This window comes from Filicampus tigris, chromosome 19 (assembly GCF_054856515.1).
Source record: "Filicampus tigris isolate MCC_2025a chromosome 19, RoL_Ftig_1.0, whole genome shotgun sequence".
NCBI classification, from domain to species: domain Eukaryota; kingdom Metazoa; phylum Chordata; class Actinopteri; order Syngnathiformes; family Syngnathidae; genus Filicampus; species Filicampus tigris.
Window position 1 is genome coordinate 11,267,288 of NC_141235.1, and position 22,642 is coordinate 11,289,929.

At 41.2% G+C, this 22,642-nt stretch overlaps 3 protein-coding genes across 6 annotated transcripts in view; 2 read left to right on the plus strand and 1 right to left on the minus strand.

Annotated features, from left to right (window-relative positions):
* unk (unk zinc finger) lies at positions 1 to 6,992 on the plus strand. 2 transcript variants are annotated; one of them, XM_086016140.1, is made up of 15 exons: positions 1 to 272; positions 613 to 822; positions 1,091 to 1,267; positions 1,342 to 1,472; positions 1,628 to 1,763; positions 1,841 to 1,958; positions 2,039 to 2,123; positions 2,202 to 2,479; positions 2,561 to 2,629; positions 3,483 to 3,666; positions 3,761 to 3,862; positions 3,954 to 4,139; positions 4,248 to 4,429; positions 5,296 to 5,556; positions 5,707 to 6,992. In XM_086016140.1, the coding sequence occupies exons 1-15, from the start codon at positions 124 to 126 to the stop codon at positions 5,872 to 5,874; spliced, it is 2,436 nt and encodes an 811-aa protein (XP_085872266.1). In that variant the 5' UTR covers positions 1 to 123; the 3' UTR covers positions 5,875 to 6,992. The 2 variants fall into 2 exon arrangements, with proteins under 2 accessions (XP_085872266.1, XP_085872265.1); XM_086016139.1 differs by having other exon boundaries at positions 2 to 272; positions 2,199 to 2,479.
* unc13d (unc-13 homolog D (C. elegans)) lies at positions 6,574 to 20,021 on the minus strand. Its single transcript, XM_086016138.1, has 34 exons — positions 19,937 to 20,021; positions 18,385 to 18,411; positions 18,228 to 18,284; positions 18,067 to 18,123; positions 17,876 to 17,983; positions 17,632 to 17,691; positions 17,449 to 17,515; positions 16,346 to 16,526; positions 16,234 to 16,278; positions 16,082 to 16,153; positions 15,934 to 16,003; positions 15,749 to 15,853; positions 15,269 to 15,361; positions 14,938 to 15,038; positions 14,617 to 14,734; positions 14,367 to 14,488; positions 14,202 to 14,292; positions 13,967 to 14,023; positions 13,697 to 13,794; positions 13,540 to 13,591; positions 12,879 to 13,009; positions 12,594 to 12,711; positions 12,369 to 12,521; positions 11,732 to 11,827; positions 11,420 to 11,626; positions 11,276 to 11,350; positions 11,132 to 11,211; positions 10,947 to 11,061; positions 10,804 to 10,875; positions 10,654 to 10,737; positions 10,447 to 10,567; positions 8,925 to 9,048; positions 8,618 to 8,835; positions 6,574 to 7,685 (listed from the first exon to the last, which is right to left on the minus strand). Exons 1-34 carry the CDS (start codon positions 19,988 to 19,990, stop codon positions 7,573 to 7,575), a joined length of 3,342 nt encoding a protein of 1,113 aa, XP_085872264.1. The 5' UTR covers positions 19,991 to 20,021; the 3' UTR covers positions 6,574 to 7,572.
* wbp2 (WW domain binding protein 2) overlaps positions 8,300 to 22,642 on the plus strand; it is an 18,367-nt gene continuing 4,024 nt past the window's right edge. Inside the window, exons 1-4 of one of the 3 annotated variants that reach the window (XM_086016153.1) lie at positions 8,300 to 8,486; positions 8,714 to 8,858; positions 11,386 to 11,596; positions 22,222 to 22,333. In XM_086016153.1, the coding sequence (XP_085872279.1) occupies positions 22,275 to 22,333 (59 nt within the window). In that variant the 5' untranslated portion in view covers positions 8,300 to 8,486; positions 8,714 to 8,858; positions 11,386 to 11,596; positions 22,222 to 22,274. Of the gene's footprint in view, positions 8,487 to 8,713; positions 8,859 to 11,385; positions 11,597 to 22,064; positions 22,132 to 22,221; positions 22,334 to 22,642 lie in introns of those variants that run through there. The other 2 variants (XM_086016154.1, XM_086016155.1) reach the window with 2 other exon arrangements.

Sequence of the window (22,642 nt, forward strand, 5' to 3'; positions counted from 1 at the left end):
ACTACTTCCTCCATTCTCGCGCAAACTCACATCGTTGTAGAATGCGGATTTCTACGCTAACTTGACGAGCTAGCCTCTTCTGCTAAAAACAAGCTCGTTGTTGGGACTTTTCCGAGGCTTAACATGTCTAAACCGCACCCGCTGTCCCCGTTATCTTCAGCGGGGACGACTACCGGGGGTCATTCGTCGTCCTCGTCGTCTTCGTCCGCTGGGGGCTCGACATCTCCCGCAACCGTGTTGAACGTTCAGCCTGAAAAACCTCAACACTACACGTACGTAATGTTAGCCTATTAGCCGACAAGCTAGCTAAATGTATACAAACTCACGTGCAATCGAGTTCGAAAACCAAACAATCGGTTGTGTAAATTTGGAAGTTGCTTCCTAAATACGGAACTCTTTTGACTATGAGCTAGGTCTGCAGATTATTATAAAACGCGACTAATTAATGATTGATTAGACTTTAATGCAACATGAAATTGTAATGATTTAGGCTACAGAGAATGCAGAAAGGCGACACAGGTAGGGAGTAGAGGGGGGAAATCTGTATTGTTAAGTAACGAACCATCGCTTTATAACCATGAATTTTTGTCTTGTTTGATGTTCTTTTTTCAGATATCTAAAGGAGTTCAGAACGGAGCAGTGTCCCCTGTTTGTACAACATAAATGTACTCAACACCGGCCCTTTTCCTGTTTTCACTGGCACTTCTTGAACCAGCGGCGCCGCAGGCCCATGCGAAAACGGGACGGGACATTCAACTACAGTCCAGATGTTTACTGTACCAAATATGACGAGGGGACTGGAACCTGTCCTGATGGAGATGAGTAAGAAGAAAGCACGCACAATTTGTCTGATAATCTCTGATTAGACAAAATAAAAAAAATACAGATTCAACGCATAACAGTTTGGTTGAAGGTGACATTATTATTATTGGAACTTGATTGTTTTGTTCAACCTTTATGCAACATCATAAACAATGCAGAATGCCAAGCAGACTGGTGGTAGTGAGACCCATACTATTCCAGCTTTTCTTTTGAATTAAAAAATATAAACATTTTTGTCGCGTAAACAGAATATTTTTGTGCCCTCCAGGTGTGCATTTCTACATAGGACAGCTGGGGACACGGAACGAAGGTATCACCTCCGCTACTATAAGACGGGGTCTTGCATTCACGAAACGGATACAAAAGGCCACTGCAGCAAGAACGGCTGCCATTGTGCCTTTGCGCACGGGTCACATGACTTGCGCAGCCCTGTGTATGATGTGAGGTATGGAAAATTACCTCCAAGGTTAAATAATTGTCTTAGTAAGATATTGCGGTTTACATTGCGTCTTTTCACAGGGAAGTGCAGGTCATTGAGTGTCAAGGTGGCACGGGACCCTCGGAAGGAGCTGGAGGAGATGGACAGTCAGGCCAGGCGGCGAGTACGGCCCTCATAGAAAAAATTCTGAGTGAGGAACCACGCTGGCAAGGTATATCTCACAGCAATGTCACATTGCTGCAACCAGCATTTTGGGGCATTTTTCGGCAATGTGTGGATGGATTTTTTTCGACAACCAAACAGGGAATATAGATACTTTATTTATGTGTGTGCCAGTCTCATTGTATCATTTTTTTGTCTCCTCAGATAAAAACTATGTGTTGTGCCACTACAAGACAGAACTGTGCAAGAAGCCACCTCGCTTGTGTCGTCAAGGTTACGCCTGTCCGTATTACCATAACAGCAAAGACAGGCGGCGCAGCCCACATAAGCACAAATACAGGTGCGCTCTAATTCAATGTCAAACGATGACTTTTTCCAGCCGCTTGAAAATGACGGCACTTGTTGTCACGCCCACAGAGCTTTGCCTTGTCCGGCTGTGAAGCTGAGCGAGGAGTGGGGTGATCCGAGCAAATGTGAGTGTGCGGAGGGATGCCAGTATTGCCATACGAGAACAGAGCAACAGTTCCATCCTGAGGTCCGTCTCCAAACCAGAGCTTACAATAGCAAAAAAAAAAAAAAAAAAACTTTTAAAAGTGATGTTGAACATTTCCACAGATTTATAAATCCACCAAATGTAATGACATGCAGCAGTGTGGCAGTTGTCCAAGAGGACCCTTTTGTGCTTTTGCTCATGTTGAAAGTAAGTCACCACAACACATCACAAACCGGTTGTAAAAATATTCTCATCGAATTTCATATTTGAAATACACTCCAGAAGCATTTGTCTTCGAGGAGTCATTCTCCTCCCCCAGATCTCCCCCACCTTTCCATCCCCCAGACCCTGGCTCTGCAGAGGAGCTTGACTCAAGAGGACATGGGCTTGGTCATGTCGCTGACCCTTTCTCGCCCCCTACCGGGTCGCATGTTGCTGAGCAAGGCCTGCTGGGTAGTGTGCTAAATCTGTGTGAGGACATGAGGGCGTCAGCTGAGCCTTCGTCTCCTTGGGTGGGAGAGGGAAGTTACGGCAGGGCGCCTGGATTTGAGAGGGAGGATCAGGTGAGATGAATGAAAAGGGGGCAGAGTGGGTGTTAGGGTGCGCATGAGTTTGACGATGGCATATTTTTGTTGTGTTGCTAGGCTAAACAAAGGAGTTTTGCTTTAGAGCAGCGCAGCAGAGATGTGGCATCAGCACAAAGCAGTAAACAGGTAGAATTTCCGCCATCTGTCTTTATGATAGGAGGCACACAGTTGAACCCCAAAGGCTTCCCACAAGCCATTGTGTGACGTTGCTTGACTTGCAATGTTTATATTTTAAACAGTTTATTCCACGGGAAGCATTCATCCATCAATCCATTAGTTACATGCACGGTCAGGGAACAAATTACTCTCATAAAACCAACACCGAAAACACATTTTCTATGTGCCCCATTTAAGGGTTGATGCATTTTGTAAAGAAAAGATAAAAATGCTTTTGTAACATTAGTCCACATATTTTCCTTTTTTCCAAATCTGACATTAGCTACGTTTACATGTACAAAATTTGAGTTCGGATTAACATTCTGATCAGATGCAGTGTTTTCATGGACACTAAAATGTTTCACCCGATTAGGATTTGCGTGTTCATGCATCACACTTTTGATCGGAACAAATTATTTCGACATGCGCAGATTGACCAAATGTACCGGAAATAGTAGTAGAAGAAGAAGCTGTAGCGACTTGCGTGTCATAAAACACATTGTGTACCGGTTCAGTCTTGCGCCCGCCATATCATTTGCTCGCTCTGCTTGTACTAGCTTCTGGGAATAACAGAAATGCGTATACTGACATCATCGACATGCGCGGTAAAGATGGTTTGTTCCGAAATTTTAGAATAAGTGTTTTCATCCACACCGATCAGATTTATTAATCGACAAAAAACACCCCTCTCTTTCGGAATGATATCCTAATCGGAATGGTCTTGATCGGGTCAAAAATTCTGAATGTTTCCATTTTTGTTCCAATTAGGCTTTTAATCTGAATAAATGTGTCCATGTCAACATAGCCATTTTATCTCCTTCAGGATCTGCTGGTGTTTCTGCCAGTAGGCAGCCCCTTAAGTCTATCATCCAGCATCCCCTCCAGTCTGGCCGCGACCCCGCCCAGCCCCGCACCCCTCGGACCCCCGGGGACCAGCGTCGCATCAGGCATGAATGCCAACGCCTTGCCCTTCTACCCCACCAGTGAGACGGTGGAGTCTGTAGTCGGTAAGGTCAAGATGAACCGATGTTTTTTGGCATCTGTGTGCGGTTGAAGCCTTTAAATCATCGCTGGGCTGCTCTGATGCTGTCTTCGTTGCAGAGTCGGCGCTGGATGATCTTGACCTGAATGATTTTGCCACTTCGGCGTTGGAGAGAGGCATGGAGAGTAGTTCAAGTCTGCCGCGAGTGGGAGCGAGGCTCGGTAATTGTGTAACATCTCCAAAAGAAATACTGTTGAAAAGCAGCATGCGTGCTTGTACGCAATATCATCTCCTTTCTGTTTGCTTTTATAGGAGGTAACAGGCTTCAGAGCTCTGCCCCAGTCAACATCCCAGGATCCTTTAGCACACCTGCTCCTTTTAGCTCTCCCTCACCGTCCCCCCCAATCAGACCTCGCGCCTCCCCATTCTTCTCCACTCAGCTGTCCCAACATGGCCAACAAGAGAGCCCCTTCCTGGGCCCATCCCATAGCTCCTTAGGTTTGTGGAATATCAACACAACCCCCCCCCCCCCCACCCCACCGCTCCCACCTCACATGACAGAGTGCCATGTGATGTACACTCCTGCATTTCATCTGTGTTTTGTAGGTCTTAATGGTATGAGCAGTAACATCTGGGAGCACTTCCCCTCAGGACAGGGCTCCCCCGGCACACCCCCAGCCCTGATGCCCTCGGGCTCCTGTGCGGAGACGTCCAGGCTCAAACAGGAGCTTGAGGAGGCTCACAGGGCACTGAAGCAGTGGGGACACAGCTGGAGACACACAGCTCAGGTAGTCACAAGGCTTCTAAGGCTCAATTTGTTATCGTTTACTTCTTGTTATTGTGAAGCATTGTTTAGGATTCAGGGGTCACCAACTCCGGTCCTCGAGGGCACCTGACCTGCAGGTTTTCCATCTCTCCCTGCTGTAACACAATTTTTTTTTTTTTAGCTACTTAAGCCTTGGTGAAGGTCTACAATGAATTTGGTGTCCTTCTAATGCTTTGTGTTCAGTTGTTCTACAGTCTTTAAAATATTCAAAGTGTATTGATCAAAAGTATTATAAATTGGGTGCTTAGAATTTTCTTAATTAATACAAATAAGAATTTGAGGTTGTTTAGTTGTCAGCTATTATTTCACTGCTGTGCTTATTTGAAAGTTTTTGCCGTATTATCGTATCGGTATCGAGGTATCATATCCTGGTCATGTATCGAAGTCAAAATCTAGCTTCGATAGGTGGAATGTTAGAAATCATTTAGCCATGACTATTTGAACGCAACCAGTAGAGCAACACATGTAGACATCCAATTTGACAATACTCACGGGTATTCTTTATCCTCTGCGAGGAATGACTAACACTATTGCCGCTTACTGAGTCCCTATGTGTAGTGGTGACTAATTTGTGTCCGTAAGATTCTATTACCGTATACTGCCCCCCTGTGGCCACGTAATGAATTGAATTGACGCGTTAAATCCCAATGAACAACTGTTTCATTATTACTCTATTTTGATATGAGTACAATATTATGGAGTTCCATTTCCCTTATTAAAAAAACACACTGTAACATTTTTTTTTTTTTTTTTTTTGGAGGCAGGAATGGATTAATGTCATTTTCATTTATTTGAAATATTCTACCTTTGGCCTCCACTGTCCCGCAGTCGTGGGCCACGCTGAAAGCAGACGCTGAGGAGTCACGTGCCCACGCGGGGCGGTTGGCCATGGAGGCCGAGAGAAGCAGGAAGGCTGAGGAGGAGGCGCGGAGACAATCTTCTCTCCTGGAGGAGGCGCTGGAGACCCTGAGGAGCGGAGACAACCCCCATCTGTCATTACACCAGCTCCAGATGCTACACAGACTTCCCTTGGAATCCATCCTCAGTCTGCAGGCACAACTCTGTAGCTGCTTACACACCGTGGAACAGGTAATAGATAACTCACCTTTTACACACCCAACAGCCTGGTTTGTGCATTTTTGGTTTGACTTTGTTTCTAAATAACGGTCAGGATCATGTGGTGTCTTTTTGGAATGTATGTCATATTCCCAAAGAAGTCTGTCTGTGTCTTGTCCCAAGGTGGTGTACAAGAAGCAGAGGCAGTGTTGTGTGTCGTGTGGAGAGCTGGGTTCTGTCTCCCTGCCCTGCGGCCATGGACTACATTGCGAGAACTGCTCCACGTCCATAGAATGCCCTCTCTGTCCTGAACAAACACTGGAGCAGCAGAAGCAACAGCAGCTCTCTTGACCCTTTGGACTAGTCCACCATACACATACGCACCGGAGATTCCACATCAGCCAGTCCTGATTCCACGACCACCAGCCATGGATCTTTGACACCATTCCAGTCTTTGTCGAGGTTCTATTTTTTAAAAAACTTTTTATAGCAACGCAAGCACAGATGATTTTATGCGGTACAGTGAACGCCCGAGCTGTCGCAAATAGCAAAAATCCAAGCGTTGTGACGTCCACCCAAAAAAGTTTGTAATTGCCTATAGATGCCACCAGATGGCGATAAAGCACTTTTTTCCATTGGACGAGGCTATGGCCTGACAAAAATGAAGCTTCTCCCTTCATGTCAACATACTTCCTTGGCACCAAGATGACACCAAAGCAATATTGCTATATTAGACATGGTTGTGCCCAGAGCACAAAAACAGCAAATATGAGTTTTTCAGTGAATAATGGAGGACCGGTTCCCAAATCTCAAATGCAAGGGTTCACTGTACTCGTTAATTAGCCGTCAGTGTGGGTAATTAAGAGAATCATATTTCCCGTATTACCAATGAGAACATCAGCATATTTTAATATGATTGCTCATGACCAGCAACACTGTTCTTTACACATACTGTAGTCTTGATGTGTGATGATTAACACCACTTTAGGTGACACATACATATCATGCCAACAACAGGCATGGCCCAAATAGAAAACAGTGCTTACTTGATTGTCACTGAGAGAGAGGTTTATTGTGAAGATTGAAGTTGCTAGAGAGCAGAACTGCTGAGCATCACGCATATAATTTAGTATATAAAATAACACAGCTGGATTACATTGTACTATACAAGTGTACCTAATCAAGTGACTTTCTGCAGTGCTGTCAATCATCAGAGTTGTCGGTGGGGATTTAAAAATGCATTGTCATGGTATTTCAGCAACAAAAAAGTGAAGTATTTGCATTTATTTTTTGTAATTGCTAACAAATTTCATAAATGCTAACTTATGGATGACATAGACTTTTATAAATTTTTTACATTTCTGTCCAAATCATGTCAAACTGTCTAAATGTATGGATGACCAAGCAAAGAAGTACATTTTTATATGTTAACCAAATCTTAGTAAAGTAATGTGAGTGTAAACCCTAAAGGGAATATTTTGTCTCATCCATATAAATTGTACAGTATATAGCTACAGCCAAAGGGGGCCAAAATGACTTAGTGCAGGTGTAGGTTATATATTGAATTTGTTGTTTTTGTAGTTATTTTCTAGTAAAAAAAAAAAAAAAAATACAATAATAAATAAAACATGCTAATAGGAAATTATTTAACAAAAAAAATGAATGAACTTTACAACAGGCAGCCTCTGTTAAAGCACTCAGGTTTCTCAAAGAGGAATGCATATGAACACAATCAAGCTAAATATACTCAGTCGACTTATGTAGTCTTTCAAATTACTTTGTTTTTAAAAATTTCATAACTCTTCACTTTGTCTCAATTAGTCACATTTTTTGTTCATTCTTACCTACTATATTTTCCTGAGTCAGCATGTCATTATTGACATTTCATTGTAGTCTAACATTTTCTGTATATTGACATTGACTTTATTGCACTGATTAGAACAAGCATCAGGAAGTGAACTGTCATCTTATACCAGTGTTTCAATATGAATGGATTTAGTTCATTAAAGAAAATTGTATATTTTTGGATGAAAAAAAAGTGTGTATGTGTCATGGCTGATTTCGCTCCTTCGACTGCTTCTCTCTCTGTCTTCTTTTCTTCACAAACGCTTGTATTTCTCGCTCGCCTTTTCTGGACTCCAGTAATTTAAGGATGTTGTTTTCTGGTAACGCACACGCACACACACACACACACACACACACACACAGATACACACTCGTAGTGAAAGTGTTATGAATCAGGAAAGTAGTAGTAGTTGTGAATGTAGATAGCAACTAGTGCCCCAACTAATGAGGCTGCCAGCATACTACCGGTACGTTAAGTTAAATTCCCCAAAGGTTATTTATTTATTTATTTATTTTGTTTTGCCTATTGTTCTAACTTTAGTTGCCACAGCAATTTAAAATAAATATGTTTTAATGGAAGACTTTTGGGGGGCCCTCATGACCATAAGTAATTTAGCATTATTGCGGCTCAGCTGGCAAATTAATGATCAAGCCAGCGTGAGACTGATAGTGGCCTAAAAGAAAATTACCCTGTGCAAAAATGGGAAGGTAAGGGCAAACACCACAGGCCGTGATTGCCGTGGATGGTCGAAGTGGTTGTAAAAGTGTCATGCATTTGCCACGGCTAATAAGTAATTTAAAATTGTCAATTTCAACCCAACCGAAAGCAAGCGCGCAAAAATGTAAAGTTATTGAGTTAAGCTGCTGCTTAGTGTTACAGGCATAGCCTGAGGCTACTATGTTGCGTGTGACGTGTGCTGGAGTGGCCGGAGCAAACCCGGAAAAGAAGGGAAGGTGTGAGCGAGAGTGAGATGGAGAGGATATCAGAAAATAAGTAGAACCCCGATTGCTAAGCGTCTTGACGCCTCGTTGTCTTTGACCACCACGCTGACTGCAGTCAATTCGCTCCTTACCACGGTTTGGAGCTGATACTACTGACTCGAGCCTGATAACTGAAGGTAAAATGGGGGTACTTTGGCCACTAGGGGGCATCCAATAGGCAAATAGTGGGAGGATATTTCTATATAAATCTGGTAGGACGGTGGACCAGAATCAAATTATATATTTTAATTTAAATAGTCACACAAACCAGGTTTGGGATGCATCAGAGGGAGACGTATTTGGGCAGGGAGGGCATCGGAATGAAAGCCTGGTCCGTCTTTATCTGGCCCTCTTGCTACTCCAGGTATGTCTTTGAGGGACAGGAAGGCTTCACCTTCAAAGTCGTCTGATGTCAAGGTGTCATGATCCAGAACCGTCACTACCAGGCATGCCCCGGGAGCCTGGCACTGATCCAGTCCAACCAGGCTGTCATGTGATGGAGAAAAGTGGTGAGTTCAAGAACGTGTATGAGAGCTAGTGAAAAGAATTTGAGCAAAGAAGACGTAAGAGCTTACAACTCAAAGGCCTCATCGAACAGAGGATTAAGGTCGCAGTTTTTTATCTGGGTGCAGCAAGGTTCGACAAGAGGGAAGGTGTGGAAAGGCTCCAGACACAACTGCACGTACGGATCACTTAAACCTGGGGAAGGCATGAGATACATAAGACAAATGCCTCATGTCAGTAGGACAGTGTTTTTCAAACTGTGTGCCACAAAACACAGGCACACAAATAAGATAATTTCCCACGGCACACCTGACAATATATCACGTGTACCGCGGCACGCACTGCAGGCACACTGGTGTGTGCCGTGAGATATTTTCTAATTTGTGTGCCTGTGCGGTCTAGCGCCTGGCAGCGTAATCATGTCTTTGCTACATTGTAGTACTCTTCCATACCAGCAGGTAGCAGCAGCAGGTAGCTAATTGTCTTTGTTGAAAAACAAACGAATTAATGACGCATGTTTATCCAAACAGGCCCGTGTTTCACACTAAGTATCAATATGAAACATTATGAAATACTTTTTTCTTTGTGTTTATTTAATTCCTCTTCAAGACGTTATAATATAACGTCATTCTTCAATGTTATTATGATGCTTATATAAACAATATAACACTTATATTGTTAAAATGAGCTTTTTTTTCACTATTTGAGCTGGTGGCGTGCCGCGGGATTTTTTCAATGAAATAAATGTGCCTTGAGTCAAAAAAGTTTGAAAAACACTGCAATAGGAGACTAAGATCAAAGACCACTTTTCTTCTTTAAATGGGCTTTTTCCATTGTAAATAAAAGGACATCTTCAGTCGTTCACATTAAATGTAATTCCTTTAAAAATATATTTTAATTTCTATACTGTGCTACAAATACATAGCAGAAATATCTTTATGGGGGGCTTTATGTCTACAAATGAATTTTATTACACATACAGTACAGGATATGTATTATACTGTATGTGTGGAGCACAAGGTTTCAACACAAACATGAAGCTGCGTTTCGCTCTTATGCTGCATTCGGAAGGAATAAGCTGCCAACAGAATTGATATCAGCCCCAAACTTTGATTAAGGTATTTTAAGCATTAAAATCAATGTCACTGTCAGTAACTTTAGAACGCTTCCTTAGATTTATTTACTTTGCTTTTAAATGCCTTTACATTTTTGGTTTGTAAATGTATTCAGTTGTTGTCAATGTATATTATTGTATTCATTTTTAGAAAGCTGAATGAAAATCCAACGCCACTTTCAAATGACTTACATTGTATGAAACATGTCAAAGCCAAAGCAGAGCTGCACTAAGTTTTAATGGATGCGCGCATGCGGCATTTGCATTAGCTAAAACAATGTAGGCCACTAATTGAGAAAATATGAATGTGTGGTAAATGTATGTAAGGCTAGGTCATATTCAATATTTGGCCCTTAGGCACATGTTTTCTAAAGAGAAAATGAGATTCCACACCCTACTGTATGGTTATTTCTAAAACAACAAATTAATGATGGCCTAGACTTTTGCATGTGCATTGTGACTTTTGTGTTCGGTTTCACCGTTGGAGTCCATTGGTAGAAGGTTGACTGCGTTCAACACCTCAACTCTGAGTCTTTGGTCTGATCTCCTGTACGAAGTGAGAAGTGTGACCGCGCCGTATTTTTCACCGGCAATCACTCTCTATGGCGTCCAAGAAAAAGATGAGAAATAATTTGAACGCACGCACGTGCACGATATCGCTTTCAACAAACGTGAAGGCATCTCACCTGCTCCCATGTTTTCCCTTCGAGGAATTTGTCCACAAGCTGGCGACTGCTCAGAGAGTGATGAGTCAGGTAGGCCTTGAGATTCTGCGACCATAAGAAGTAATATTTTAGTCTGAACTGTGAGTTCATCACACAGTATTTTTTCCTCACCTTGTATTCATCAGAGTGGAGTATTTTCAACGGAAGGCCATTACCCTCGCCGTGGAAGCACTCTTCCAGGCACTGAAATAAACATCACAGTTTGAGGAGAAAGTCCCGTTGCGCTGTGCGCGTTGTTTGAATACGCCCCCGACCTGCAGTGTGTACAGCAGCCTGTGACAGAACACCATGAGCCCCTCTTGCTGCGAATGCTCAGCGGCCATCTGGTGGAGGATTTTCACTGAGTTGTTCCACAAAGGAGTGAGGAGACTGCACGCGAGAGATGAATTTGCGTCGAGTTCGATTGACTAACAACATTCTCACGGGGGATCTTCATCACCTGTTGAAGTTCTCTTGAACCAAGTTTTCATTCATGTAATGCAGCTCTTGTTCCAGATAGCGCATGAGAGGGGTCGCGGCCTAAATTAGACGAGGTTCAGATAACAGGGCGTAATATTTGCGGTCAACAAAGTACTGTACTTACATCTTCTGTGGATTTGGAGGGATTGAGCTTTCTGATTGACATGCTTCTGACATGAGTCTCAATGTCTGTGTTCAACTGAAATGACAGAAGAAAATATGTTGGCCCCTCAGAAAACTACAGAGTGCTGTTGGGAGTAGCGCACACCCTTTTGCTAAGCGTGTCCAAAGCGGAGCGGATCTCTCGGCGGAGGACGCCCTGAGCTTGCTGCACTTGCGCCAGCAGCGTGTTGTGGAACTGACTTTCCCCGATGGCGTGTTGTATGCGCTCCCGAAGCGCCGCCCAGTTCAGCTTGGTGGGAAGCTGTGCCAGGACGGAATGCAGGTATTCCAGGTCGTTCACCACAACACACAGCTAGTGAAGAAAGAACGAGATTTGAGATTTCATTTGTATGTGGAGTACATGATATTATTTTTTCTGGAAGCAAGACACCCCCACCCCCCCCCGCCCCGCCCCCACCATGTTAATGGCGCTCCCGTGGTCTAAGTTCTCTGAGAGCATCCTGACTCTTGCTTTCAGACTTTGACAGTAGGTCATCACGATCTTGCAAACATCCTGCAGACATAGAAAAAAAACACAATAGTCGACATTCTAACAGCCTTTTAGAAAGTAACATCTCTGTGCATGAATTATGACCACGTAAAAAAAAAAAAAAAAAAAATCAGTACTTGCCATTAGCCCACCAGTGCATGAGGTGAGCGCTGGTTCACACAAAATGGGCTCATTTCAGCAAAACAAGAAACTAGTTGATTAGAGTATGCGATAATTCTAAAATATTTTGATGTTGATGTTCTCAAAACACCTCCGTATTGTTTTAAATTCCCAACAACAGATCTCCCTTAAACAGGAAGTCAATCCAAACATATTTTTTCAAGAATATGGTCTATGCAGGCCCACTAGTTGAAACCAGACATTTTTGATTGCGTTTGTAGAATATGAGTTAAGCAGCAAAATCCACTCATTTTTAGCCACCTCAGGGGGCGGCCATTTTGTCACCTCTGTCGACTGAAAATGACATCACAGCATGTGCAGCATGTTCATTATCTTTATGGCATTGTACCAATGTGAATTCAGAAATTGAAAGCGTATACACCACCTCTGTGATTTTGACCATGAGCATGAAGGCCTCCTCGGGGTCAGGCCAGGACATCTTCTCCCAGAGGTCGCACACAGGCTGGATACAAGCAACCAGGTCCACTGCTGAGGAGCTGTGTTTTATGGGCATTGCACCTGAGTGCAGTGGCTGGAGCTGAAAGCCACGTTGAAAAGGTATCGTGACGTGGAAAAGAAAACACATGCAATGCGGAAACACGAGCAGTACCATGTCGACATTCACGGCCCTCTCCACTCTGTCCATCGTGGTGTTGAACATCTCGTTGAGCCAGTAAGGCTGAGCCTCTCTGAAGTTGACATGAACGTTTGTCAGCTTCAGTAAACCCCTGAGATGAAACGTTAACTTGCATGAGAATACAGTTTATTGTATAACGTTTCGGAGGGAGGATATTTCACAGAGTGGATTATTTTGACGGTGGCTTGATGGATGGTAAAAATGAGCATTTATTGAAGGAAGTGACCCGGACAATAGCAAATCCGTAGTCCGACTGACCTTGTCTGCAAAAAGGCCTTGTCTTTGCAGATGGCTTGCAGGTTCAGGTAAACGGGAAACAGGCTGTTGGCTAGACTTTGATCAATGTGACCCTCCATTTGAGATAAGGTTTCTCTCACTTCTGTTGCAAGCTACGGAAATGAGAACAAAAAGTGAGGTAACATTAAAATGGAAGTCAACCCCAAAAATGTCTTTCCAAAAATAGATTCTATGTAGGCCCACTAGTTGAAACATGGCTTTCGAATTAATATCGCGTTTGTGGAATATGAGTTAAGCGTCATAAATCCTCCCATTTTTAGTCATCTCACGGGGCGGCCATTTTGTCACTTCTGTCGACTGAAAATGACATCACAGTTGCTCAGCGATTCAGATAACCAATCATGGCTCAGCTTCAGAAAACAGTTGAGCCGTGATTGGTCGTTACCTTATCCCTGAGCAACTGTAATGTCATTTTCAGCCGACAGACGTGACAAAATGGCCGACCCCTGAGATGACTGAAAACGGGTGAATTTTGCTTCTTAACTCATATTCTCCAAACACAATATCAATCAGAATGCCATATTTAGACTAGTGAAGGGACATAGGACATATTGCAAATCATTTTTTGAGAGTTGAACTTCCTCTTTAAATGCCGTCAAGCACAAGCATTAATCCCACTTACCAGAGAATCAAACTTCTTGTAAACTGCAGTGAACACGTCCACTTGCACTGCACTATATGATTACCAAAGAACCAGCTTTTATTTCAACAGTGATCAACTAGCAACTATTTCAAAACGTACGTATTTCCACAAAATAAACCAAATCATTTGTACTTGCCTAACAAATGTTTTATTCCAGACATCCTTGTTGAGTTTTATGTCCTCCCGTACTTCGTCAATCAACCTGTACAAGGCGCGAATGATCTCTGATAGCTCCTGCGTGAGGGTGCAAAAAACAGACAATCTATGAAGATCAATGCTTAAAATATGTATTTGAAAACATTAGTATTATGGTTTTGGTTGATACAGTAAGAGACGCATGGTGACGTCAAATGAAATTAAATGTTAAAGAAATACTGTACTAGGAAAGACAATGCGATGTGTTTACCTTGGTCATTGGCTGGTGCAAACCTTTTTTGTTGGTAAACCACTCCTGTGTACCTGTCTGTCGCAGGGAAGAAAATTCACATCATAATAAGGCTTTTCTACGGATGAACTCATTCACTGCCATTGACGTATTTGTGTTTTCACAGTCCAGCCATTCAATGCTAGGAATCTATTTATATATATTTTTTTTCAAATTTTTGAACGAGTTAAATGACGTCATCGTTATTGTTACAGACCTGTACCGCATCAGCCACCTCATCATGCAGTTCAAAATCTGCCGGGTTCATTTTCTGAAATGCCTTTGTCTTGCAGATTTGAACTAAGATCCTGGGAATGACACGCTTTCATTTATTGAACGTACAGCGTCTATGATTATGCAAAGAGCTCACAGCGATTTGTACCGGAGCAATGTGTGTAATTTCGGAGCGGCGGTCAGCGTTGGGGGGAAGACGTCTCTGTATTTGGACACGAGTTGGAGTCCGTAATGCAGGAAACCATGAAGAGAGTCACCAAGTTCTTGTTTCTGGTGACATAATACAACAATTGTATCCACTTTTTTTTTTAAATTTTGTATTTAAATGAAAGAGATATTTTCAAATGAATTTCAAAACCTGAGCAATAATAATTGTACATACTGAGCAGTTTTCCTACCTGTTGGTGTGGCAGCTCCTGTTGATGCCAGTGGTACTCCACACAAGTGAGCTGCTGTAACAGCAAAGATGAATCCACGTCTATGCTTTGGTACAGTTTACTATAAGCCACCCATTTCCTGTCATGGGGACACAAAAGTGTAAGCAAATGTTGAAAATGATAAAAGTAACTCAGGAGAAGCTGGGGATTTTTCTTGAAATTTTATTACAACATCCTGTCCTGAAATTCACGTTTCATCATTTTAGTGCACGGGTGATCCAACCAAGACTTTTTATGTCAAGCCACAATATAATGACAATATATTGCTTCTGTGCTGCTTACGCCAGGTCTTGCAGAAACGATGAGAGCTCGTTCTGTGTAGCGTAATGCTCCAGGAGAGTCTGTGCCTCACCGCACAATTCCCCTTTCCATGGAGTGGAACTCTAAAAGCAATGAAACAAAATGCCCCTGCACATTTACTGCAATAACAGATTTTTTTTTTTAACTCATTCACTGCCATTGACGTATTTATTTGCCTTTTCACAGTCCAGGCATTCAATCCCAGGAATTTATTTATATATTTTTCAATTTAAAAAAAAAAAACGTTTAGGTAAAAGAGGATCTCAAAATGTCTGGCAGTGAATGTGTTAAGAGAACTGAGAGAAGCCTTTACCTTTTGCTTGGAAATGTAAGACAGAACAAACTGTTGCAGGATTCCACAGTAGTTGATGTAAGCGTTTCGACCTGGGCTTAGTGTGTCATCTCTCTGCCAGTCACATGATACATAATGTCACTCAAAATCATCTCAGTATGAAATGCCAGTAATTAATAAAGTTACCTAGGGGCGAGAGGGTCCAATTGAATTGAATCGAATTTATTATTGGGGGTTGACAGTCAATCACAGGGCACACACAGATAGATACACAAATAACCATTTGGACTGAGTGGGAATTGTACTGGAGTGAACCACGACTTAATTGAATCAAAATGATATTTTAAGACTTATGATAATGATACATGCATGCGAATATTGTTGTGTATGGGTTGTATAGGATATCATTCACATTTATGTGATTATGAGCCAATTAATGGACTAGGTAGTGATTTCCAACAACCAAAAGGGTACGCAAATGTTACCAAGACGCATTGTTACCGCTTTATGGATAAACTTGAGGTTCAGGTGACATTGGCCTCGGTCTGGGTACGTTTCTGTTCTTGGCTGCAGAATGTACCAGTTGTCCTCGGTGCAGTGGAGATCCTGAAATGAGGTTATGCGACATTATTTTTGAAGTGAGAAGATGGTGTTGTTGCAAAAACGGGTAGGAACACATGAATGACCTGTAATTTGATGACAATTTTCCCCAAAAAGTCATCGGTCCCTTTCTCCTTTTTGACCTCCTTAATAATTCTGAAAAAGGACAAATGGCAACAGTTTTTCCTGCTTGATCGAAGTGTTCAGGTGTGATTAGCAAAGCGAGCACGCTACCTGCTTAAACTAGAAAAACTAGTTGTGAACTCCTCGAGTTTTTGAGTGAATGACACCTCCTCATCTTTATCCCTGTAACAACGGTGATGCGAGTATGAGCTTTGTAAGGTGAACAAACAGGAGCGAGGGATTTTTTTTTTTTCTTTTCGTACCACATCTCAAGGTGGAAGCTGGCACCCACGATGTCTTCAAACTCCCTGAATAAAAAAAACAGAATTACGCAAGAGCAAGCAGATCCGAGTTACAAATACATTTAAATCTCACAGTATAAATGTTTCGTTCCAAATTGGGTTGAGAGTCTGATTCTTGACGTCGGTCTGATAAATCTTATCATCAGACCCGGCATCCTTGACCACATATTTAATGGCCTTGTCTCTGGAACGACGCGTGCGCCGCTCTTCTTCATCCTCCAGTATGGTCAGCAAACAGTATGGGTCACTTAAACCTGGCCGACAAGACATAATCGTTCGTGTTTTAATGGATCTGTCCTAAAAGCGTATTTTTACAATTCAGTCATTGTGCATGTTGATAGCAAAGATGAATTAACCCTTTGGAAAACTGAGACATAAGAAGAACAATTTATTACTAGTGACACAGTAGCCTACAGTGAGTACTATATTAGTTGCAGACAAAAAGGTTTGTTAATTTTTTTTTTTTTTTTTTTCAATTTATCATAGAATGAAAAATCGAATGAAGAAAGTGAGTCTGTATTTGCTTCTAATGGCAGCCTGGGTTAAATTAATTAAAGCGAAGTCAACCCAAAATTTTCTTTCCGAGAATATGTTCAATGCAGGCCCACTAGTTGAAACCTGACATTTTGATTAATATTGTGTTTGCGAAATATGAGTTAAGTAGTAAAATCCACTCGTTTTTGTCCATCTGAGGGGGACGGCCATTTTGCCACTTGCTGTTGACTGAAAATGATCACAGTTGCTCAGGGCTCAGATAGCGACCAATCATGGCTCAGCTTCAGAAAACAAGTGAGCTCTGATTGGTTGCTACCTGAGGAACTGTGATTTCATTTATAGTTGACAGCAAGTGGCAAAATGGCCGCCCCCTCGAGATGGACAAACCCAAGTGAATTTTACTGCTTAACTCATATTCCAGAAACGCAATATTAATCACAATGCCGTGTTTGGACTAGTGAACATATTATTGTAAAGAAAAATTTAGGGTTGACTTTCACTTTAAAGACTTGTCCTCAGGTTGTTAACTGGTTGTTAGTTTACACCCGTGACCCAAATGAGGACTATTGTGATAGAAATTTGATGGATAAACGTTTGCTCTTGCTTTGACCTTTGCTTAATAATGTGTGCACCACAAAAAAAAAAACAGAAAAGAAAACATGAGATGCCGCGTGAACTCACCACTAATATCTTTTCCCAGGATTCCCTTGGCTTCCTTTACAGTGGCCATCAAGCAGTAAACAGGCGGCTGTAAGTTTCAAACAGTTTAAAAAATGAAAAAGTTCCCTTTTACGGTAGCAAAAAAAAGAAATAATTGCATTAAAACCCAAAAAGCGTGTTTTGACATATTTGGGATTTTCTCACCTCTAAGTTTTGTACTTTCCCCATCAGAGAATTGTGGTCATATTCTGTCATTGTGAAGGCCTAGTAAAAAAGTTCAACTTTTAAAATCTTTTTTATCTCCGGGTGCAACATACACCGCTCACAAAAAGTGAGGGATATTCGGTTTTAAGGTGAAATTTCAGGACAACACTACATCAAACTTCACCTGAAAGTATGAAATGTATTTTTATTTGTGAAATAATAAGTATGACGCGGAGGCGATCACCTCTTTGATATACTGGTGAAGCTGGCTGTCTGTGAACGCCTCGGTTGATGCCGACAGTCCCATCTTATGTGCAATAGTGTACAACAACTCCTTATACAGAGGGTTCAGCTTGAAGTACAAGCAAATTTAAGCTGTTATTATTAGTATCAATAATGACAATGTGCAGTTATGTTACTGGCGACTTGCTGTACCTCCAGCTCTTTGAGGCGACGCGCTTTCTCTTCGGGGTTTTCCTCATCTTCAAAATCCTAAAAGGAAACAAGCATATCAGAGACACTCCTCATCCCGCAATTGTGGCTTTAGAAAATGAACATGTTCGAACGTTCCGTTTCGCTGCTTTGAGTGTGCTCACCCTCCTGTGTCGGATCTTTCTTGTCTGGCCCAGTTTACGCACATGGCCCGGAGAATACTAGCAAGGAAACGATATTGAAACGCAGCACTGGGATGGCAGAATGGATATTGCACAGTGCCATTACGACAAATGTGATGTATTTTGTAACGCAGTTTACCTGCTTGATTCTTGACAAGCCAAGGTTCTGGAAAACAGAAAAAGGCCTATTCAAATATAGGAAGTGATCATTTCAGCCTTAACATATTCTGATTGTGGTACTCATCTTTAAATATGACGTTCGACAAGACTGACTTTTAATCATATAAGTATAGCATCCGTTACAAATTTCCTCTTTTTGCAGATTATGAAACTTTAACTGAGGCAACAATGAGGTAACGAAATTCAGCGCGTGGAAAGAGAGTCATGTCGAATTTATTAACAAGCAGTTATGTATAAGGGAGTAAACCGCTGAAAACAGACTTGCGAGATGTTATCCCATTTACGTTTGCCTGTCAGTCAGGTCTCGTCTGGTCTAGTCTAGATTTGGTGACTCAAAGGAATGGATCACTCTTACCATCCATTTGCTGTACTCAGCTGACTTTGGGGTAGAGGCGGGGTATACTATTGACTGGTAACCAGTTGTAAATAAATAAAATCATAAAATGAAAAGAAAAAACGTTTTTTTGTGTGATTCAGCTCTCGGTACAGCACTGTAAACTACACCCACAAAAAAAGCCCCATTAAAATATCTTAATTTAAACTGAGTGTTATTTGTATTCCTGAGCGCATCGCCACATTAAACACATAATCTTTTCGTATATGGTTGACATATTTTTGTGAGAGGTCTGTCCCATGTGAAGCATTTTCAAGTAGAAATTGGCTCGATAAAACCAAAAAATATTGAAGATACTGTATTATTTCTGTGCAGCATGGTAAGCTAGTGGTTCGCATGTCTGCATCACAGTTCTGAGGTCCGAGGCTCCGGTCGGGCCTTCTTTTGTGGACTTTTTATGTCATAGTCATGCTTCCCATATTCCTATATTTTATTTATTTTGTACTGAAATAGACTGCTTAGGTTAGGTTCTGCATCATCTGATCCGAGCGCACATCCTAAAATAATAGTGATTCACAGCACCAGAGTTCAAAATAGCCTTTTGGCCTTTGCCACTCCATTGCAAGCGTCTACATTTGACTTTTGAAATTTTTCTAACTAACTAGGGTATTAACTAGAGATTGTTTATGCATTTTGGTTCCCAAAAAGTTGACACAGCTTCATGGTTTAATAAATTAACTTATGTTCATTTGTACACATTGGACTCAAATTAATGAAGTCCAATGTTAAAATAAAGTTTAAGTTTATTTTTTTGAGATCAGTCGCAAAATGTATGTTCATTGAACTATTTTCAGTTTGTAACTCAGATATTCATATTTCGAATGCTGTCCAATTTTTGGGGACACCCTGCCCTTTTTACCCTTTTTTGTTTTTGACATTGCTAAATTTACTTTGTACAATATTTTTACACGGAACATACTTTGTACATTTGTAATTATTTTTCCACAGTTGCATTTAAGTACTGAAATAGATTCTAATTGTTGATGAATGACAACGGGGAAATAAAAGCCTTGGAAAATTTCAATCTACCATATTGCTTCTTAAAAAATGAGAAGCGATCCTCACTATGCCTCCATTCATTGACGCATCACGCATTTTTGACCAACTATAGTCTTACTTGTTCAGGTGTTTTGAGTAAATCCACCGAGCTGGTGGTCCCTTGACTTGACATAATGTTGGTGTCCGATGAGCTGCCAGTGTGCCCTCCATGCAAAAGCGACAAGGCATGAGCAGGGGTTTTTAACAAAACTGCCACACAGGAAGTCATCACTTCCTGCAAAAATGAGGTAGCACAGATGACTGTGGCTAGAGAAACACTACTAGACTATAACCCTAACCCTACATTTAAAACTCTCCAGTATTCTCTTAAAAACATACCCGAGCACATTTGATATTCTTAAGATCCACTTGTGTGAACACAAATAAAATAATCAAGCATTTATAGAAACCTCTTTATTAAAAGAATCTTGACTAATTAACTCATTCACTGCCATTGACGAATTTACTTGTCTTTTCACAGTCCAGCCATTCAATCCCAGGAATTTATTTATATTTTTTCCACATTTTCTGGGATTATGAAAATGTATGGCAGTGAATGAGTTAATTATAATGGGATTAGCCATAAATCCAACATATAATGTACTGCAGTTTAATTGGCCTAGGAGCTCCGTCAGGGCCTTGACCTCCCGGTGAACATCTGTGAGTGCGTGCGTGCGACAGAGCAAAGGATGGATGCTCTACAAGAGACAACACAAGCTTGCATGTGTGAGATGAAGTTTGTCACTGATAAGACATCACATATGTGAGTTTTTCAAGAATTTTTTTGAGGAAAATATAATTATTTTTTTTTTAGAAAATTGAGGATTTTTTTTCAAGAAAAAAGTCCCGCATTTTATGAACAAAATTGATTGTTTTTATTCCTTGATTAAAAAAAAAAAAAGAAGAGAAAAATCCACTTTTCATTCTTGAATTAAGAAATGTATTTTTTCACTCATCACTCTTTTGCGATGCAAAACGACAGTTGTTAAAATGCCTTGCAGAGAGACCTCTGCCCATCAACAGCAACCGTTGTGTGGAAATTCCCTCGTTAATGTTCCAGCCAGTTGTGGGGCTCGCCAGTTTGAGCCTCTCGAATTATTAACGATAAAGACAAAATGTTTAGACAGCTATTTGGTGGGCATTTTACTAAAAATTGAAAAAATGTGAAAAAAAACCCTGACCAATCACAGCTTGCTTTATATAGACAGAGCAACAGTGTCTCCCTGTGTGGAGTTTGCATGTTCTTCCCCCGCCTGCGTGGATTTTCTCCGGGAACTCCGATTTCTCCGGAGTTAATCCACACAGGCACGGGGAGAACATGCAAGCTCCACACAGGGAGGCCGGAGCCGGGAACGAACCCACGACCTCTGAACTGTGAGGCGGACGTGCTAACCAGTCGACCATTGACCACAGTTAACCCATAATAAATGTTTTGAATGGCAAAATATGACAAAATAATTGACATGGATTGACCTGTTCAATAAACTTAGTATTATGAATTTAGAAAAAAAATAAAATACTGTAAATAAAAAATAAAAATAAATGAATAAAGAAAACCAAGCAAAGTTTATATATATTTTTTGATTATCGACATACTTACAGTATATCGTTTTTTGTCAATTACTTAATACAAAATACATTATTTTAATGTCAAATAATTCTGATTTTGTTATATGCAATAGTCACCACTAGGTGTCAGAAATTCCCCAGACAAAAATATTTGTACATTGTGCTTGTATCCTTAATAGTTTGTTTTTTGCCGAATGCTTAAACTCTCTCTAACAATGATTCTTGTAGCACAATTTCTAAAATTATTCAGATCTATCGCAAAAACACTCACAGATCTTGCTAAACTAAAAGCACAAACACTGATTTGCACCCAGTTTGATCAAACTTAAAAGCAGAAATAAAATATAAATATCCTTAAAAACCTGATGTGATAGGGAAAAAAAGTAGACGGTTTTTTTTAATCGGCGTCAAAAACACACAAGCTTAGATAGCTTTATGTGTCAATCTATCTCAGATTGAAATTTGTAGTTGACCAGTGCAATTTACTCAAGAAGTGCATATTTTTGTATGTTATGCGTGGAATATTTAAGATTCCCAGACGTGAGTGACGGAAATTTGTTGTTAAATTCTGAAAAGACCCAAGTATACTTTTATTTCTTTTATGTGCGCTTTTGAAACAAGTGTTGAGATGACGTCATTGTGACGTAGTATGTGGGCGTTTCCCTCGAGTGACTGACGCGCAGGTGCAGCACTGAAGTTAGCAGCGTAAACATCTTTCAAAGTCCTGATTTTCTTTCAGGTTTTAAGAGTACCAATGTTGTAGACAGACTTGTATTTTTTAATCTCTTGTGACAGAGAAACGCACACGATCATCGCTTTGCCGGCGGGAAGTACGGAGGCCCGTCGACATGACTCTTAACCAGAACCATTCGGAGTCCGGCGGAGTCATTATCAACAACAGTGAAAGGTAGCGGCGGCGTGTATAACGGGCTAGCAAGCTAACACCGCTAACAAAACACATCCTAACGTGTTATTATTACGATATTGAGACTTTAAGTGTCATTTTACGCACGTAGCTCGCCTTCAAAGGCAACACTTGGAATGACGCATTTCAGCGTCGGCTAGCTCACGACGTCAACATAATAACATATTTGACCATGTTGTTTCAACAGTGTGCTGTCATGTAAATTGTAATGAACAGTTCACAGCAAATTCGTGACGAAATGATACAGGCCACAACGAGGACGTATGTCGGTCGCCCTTAATGGTGACTCGA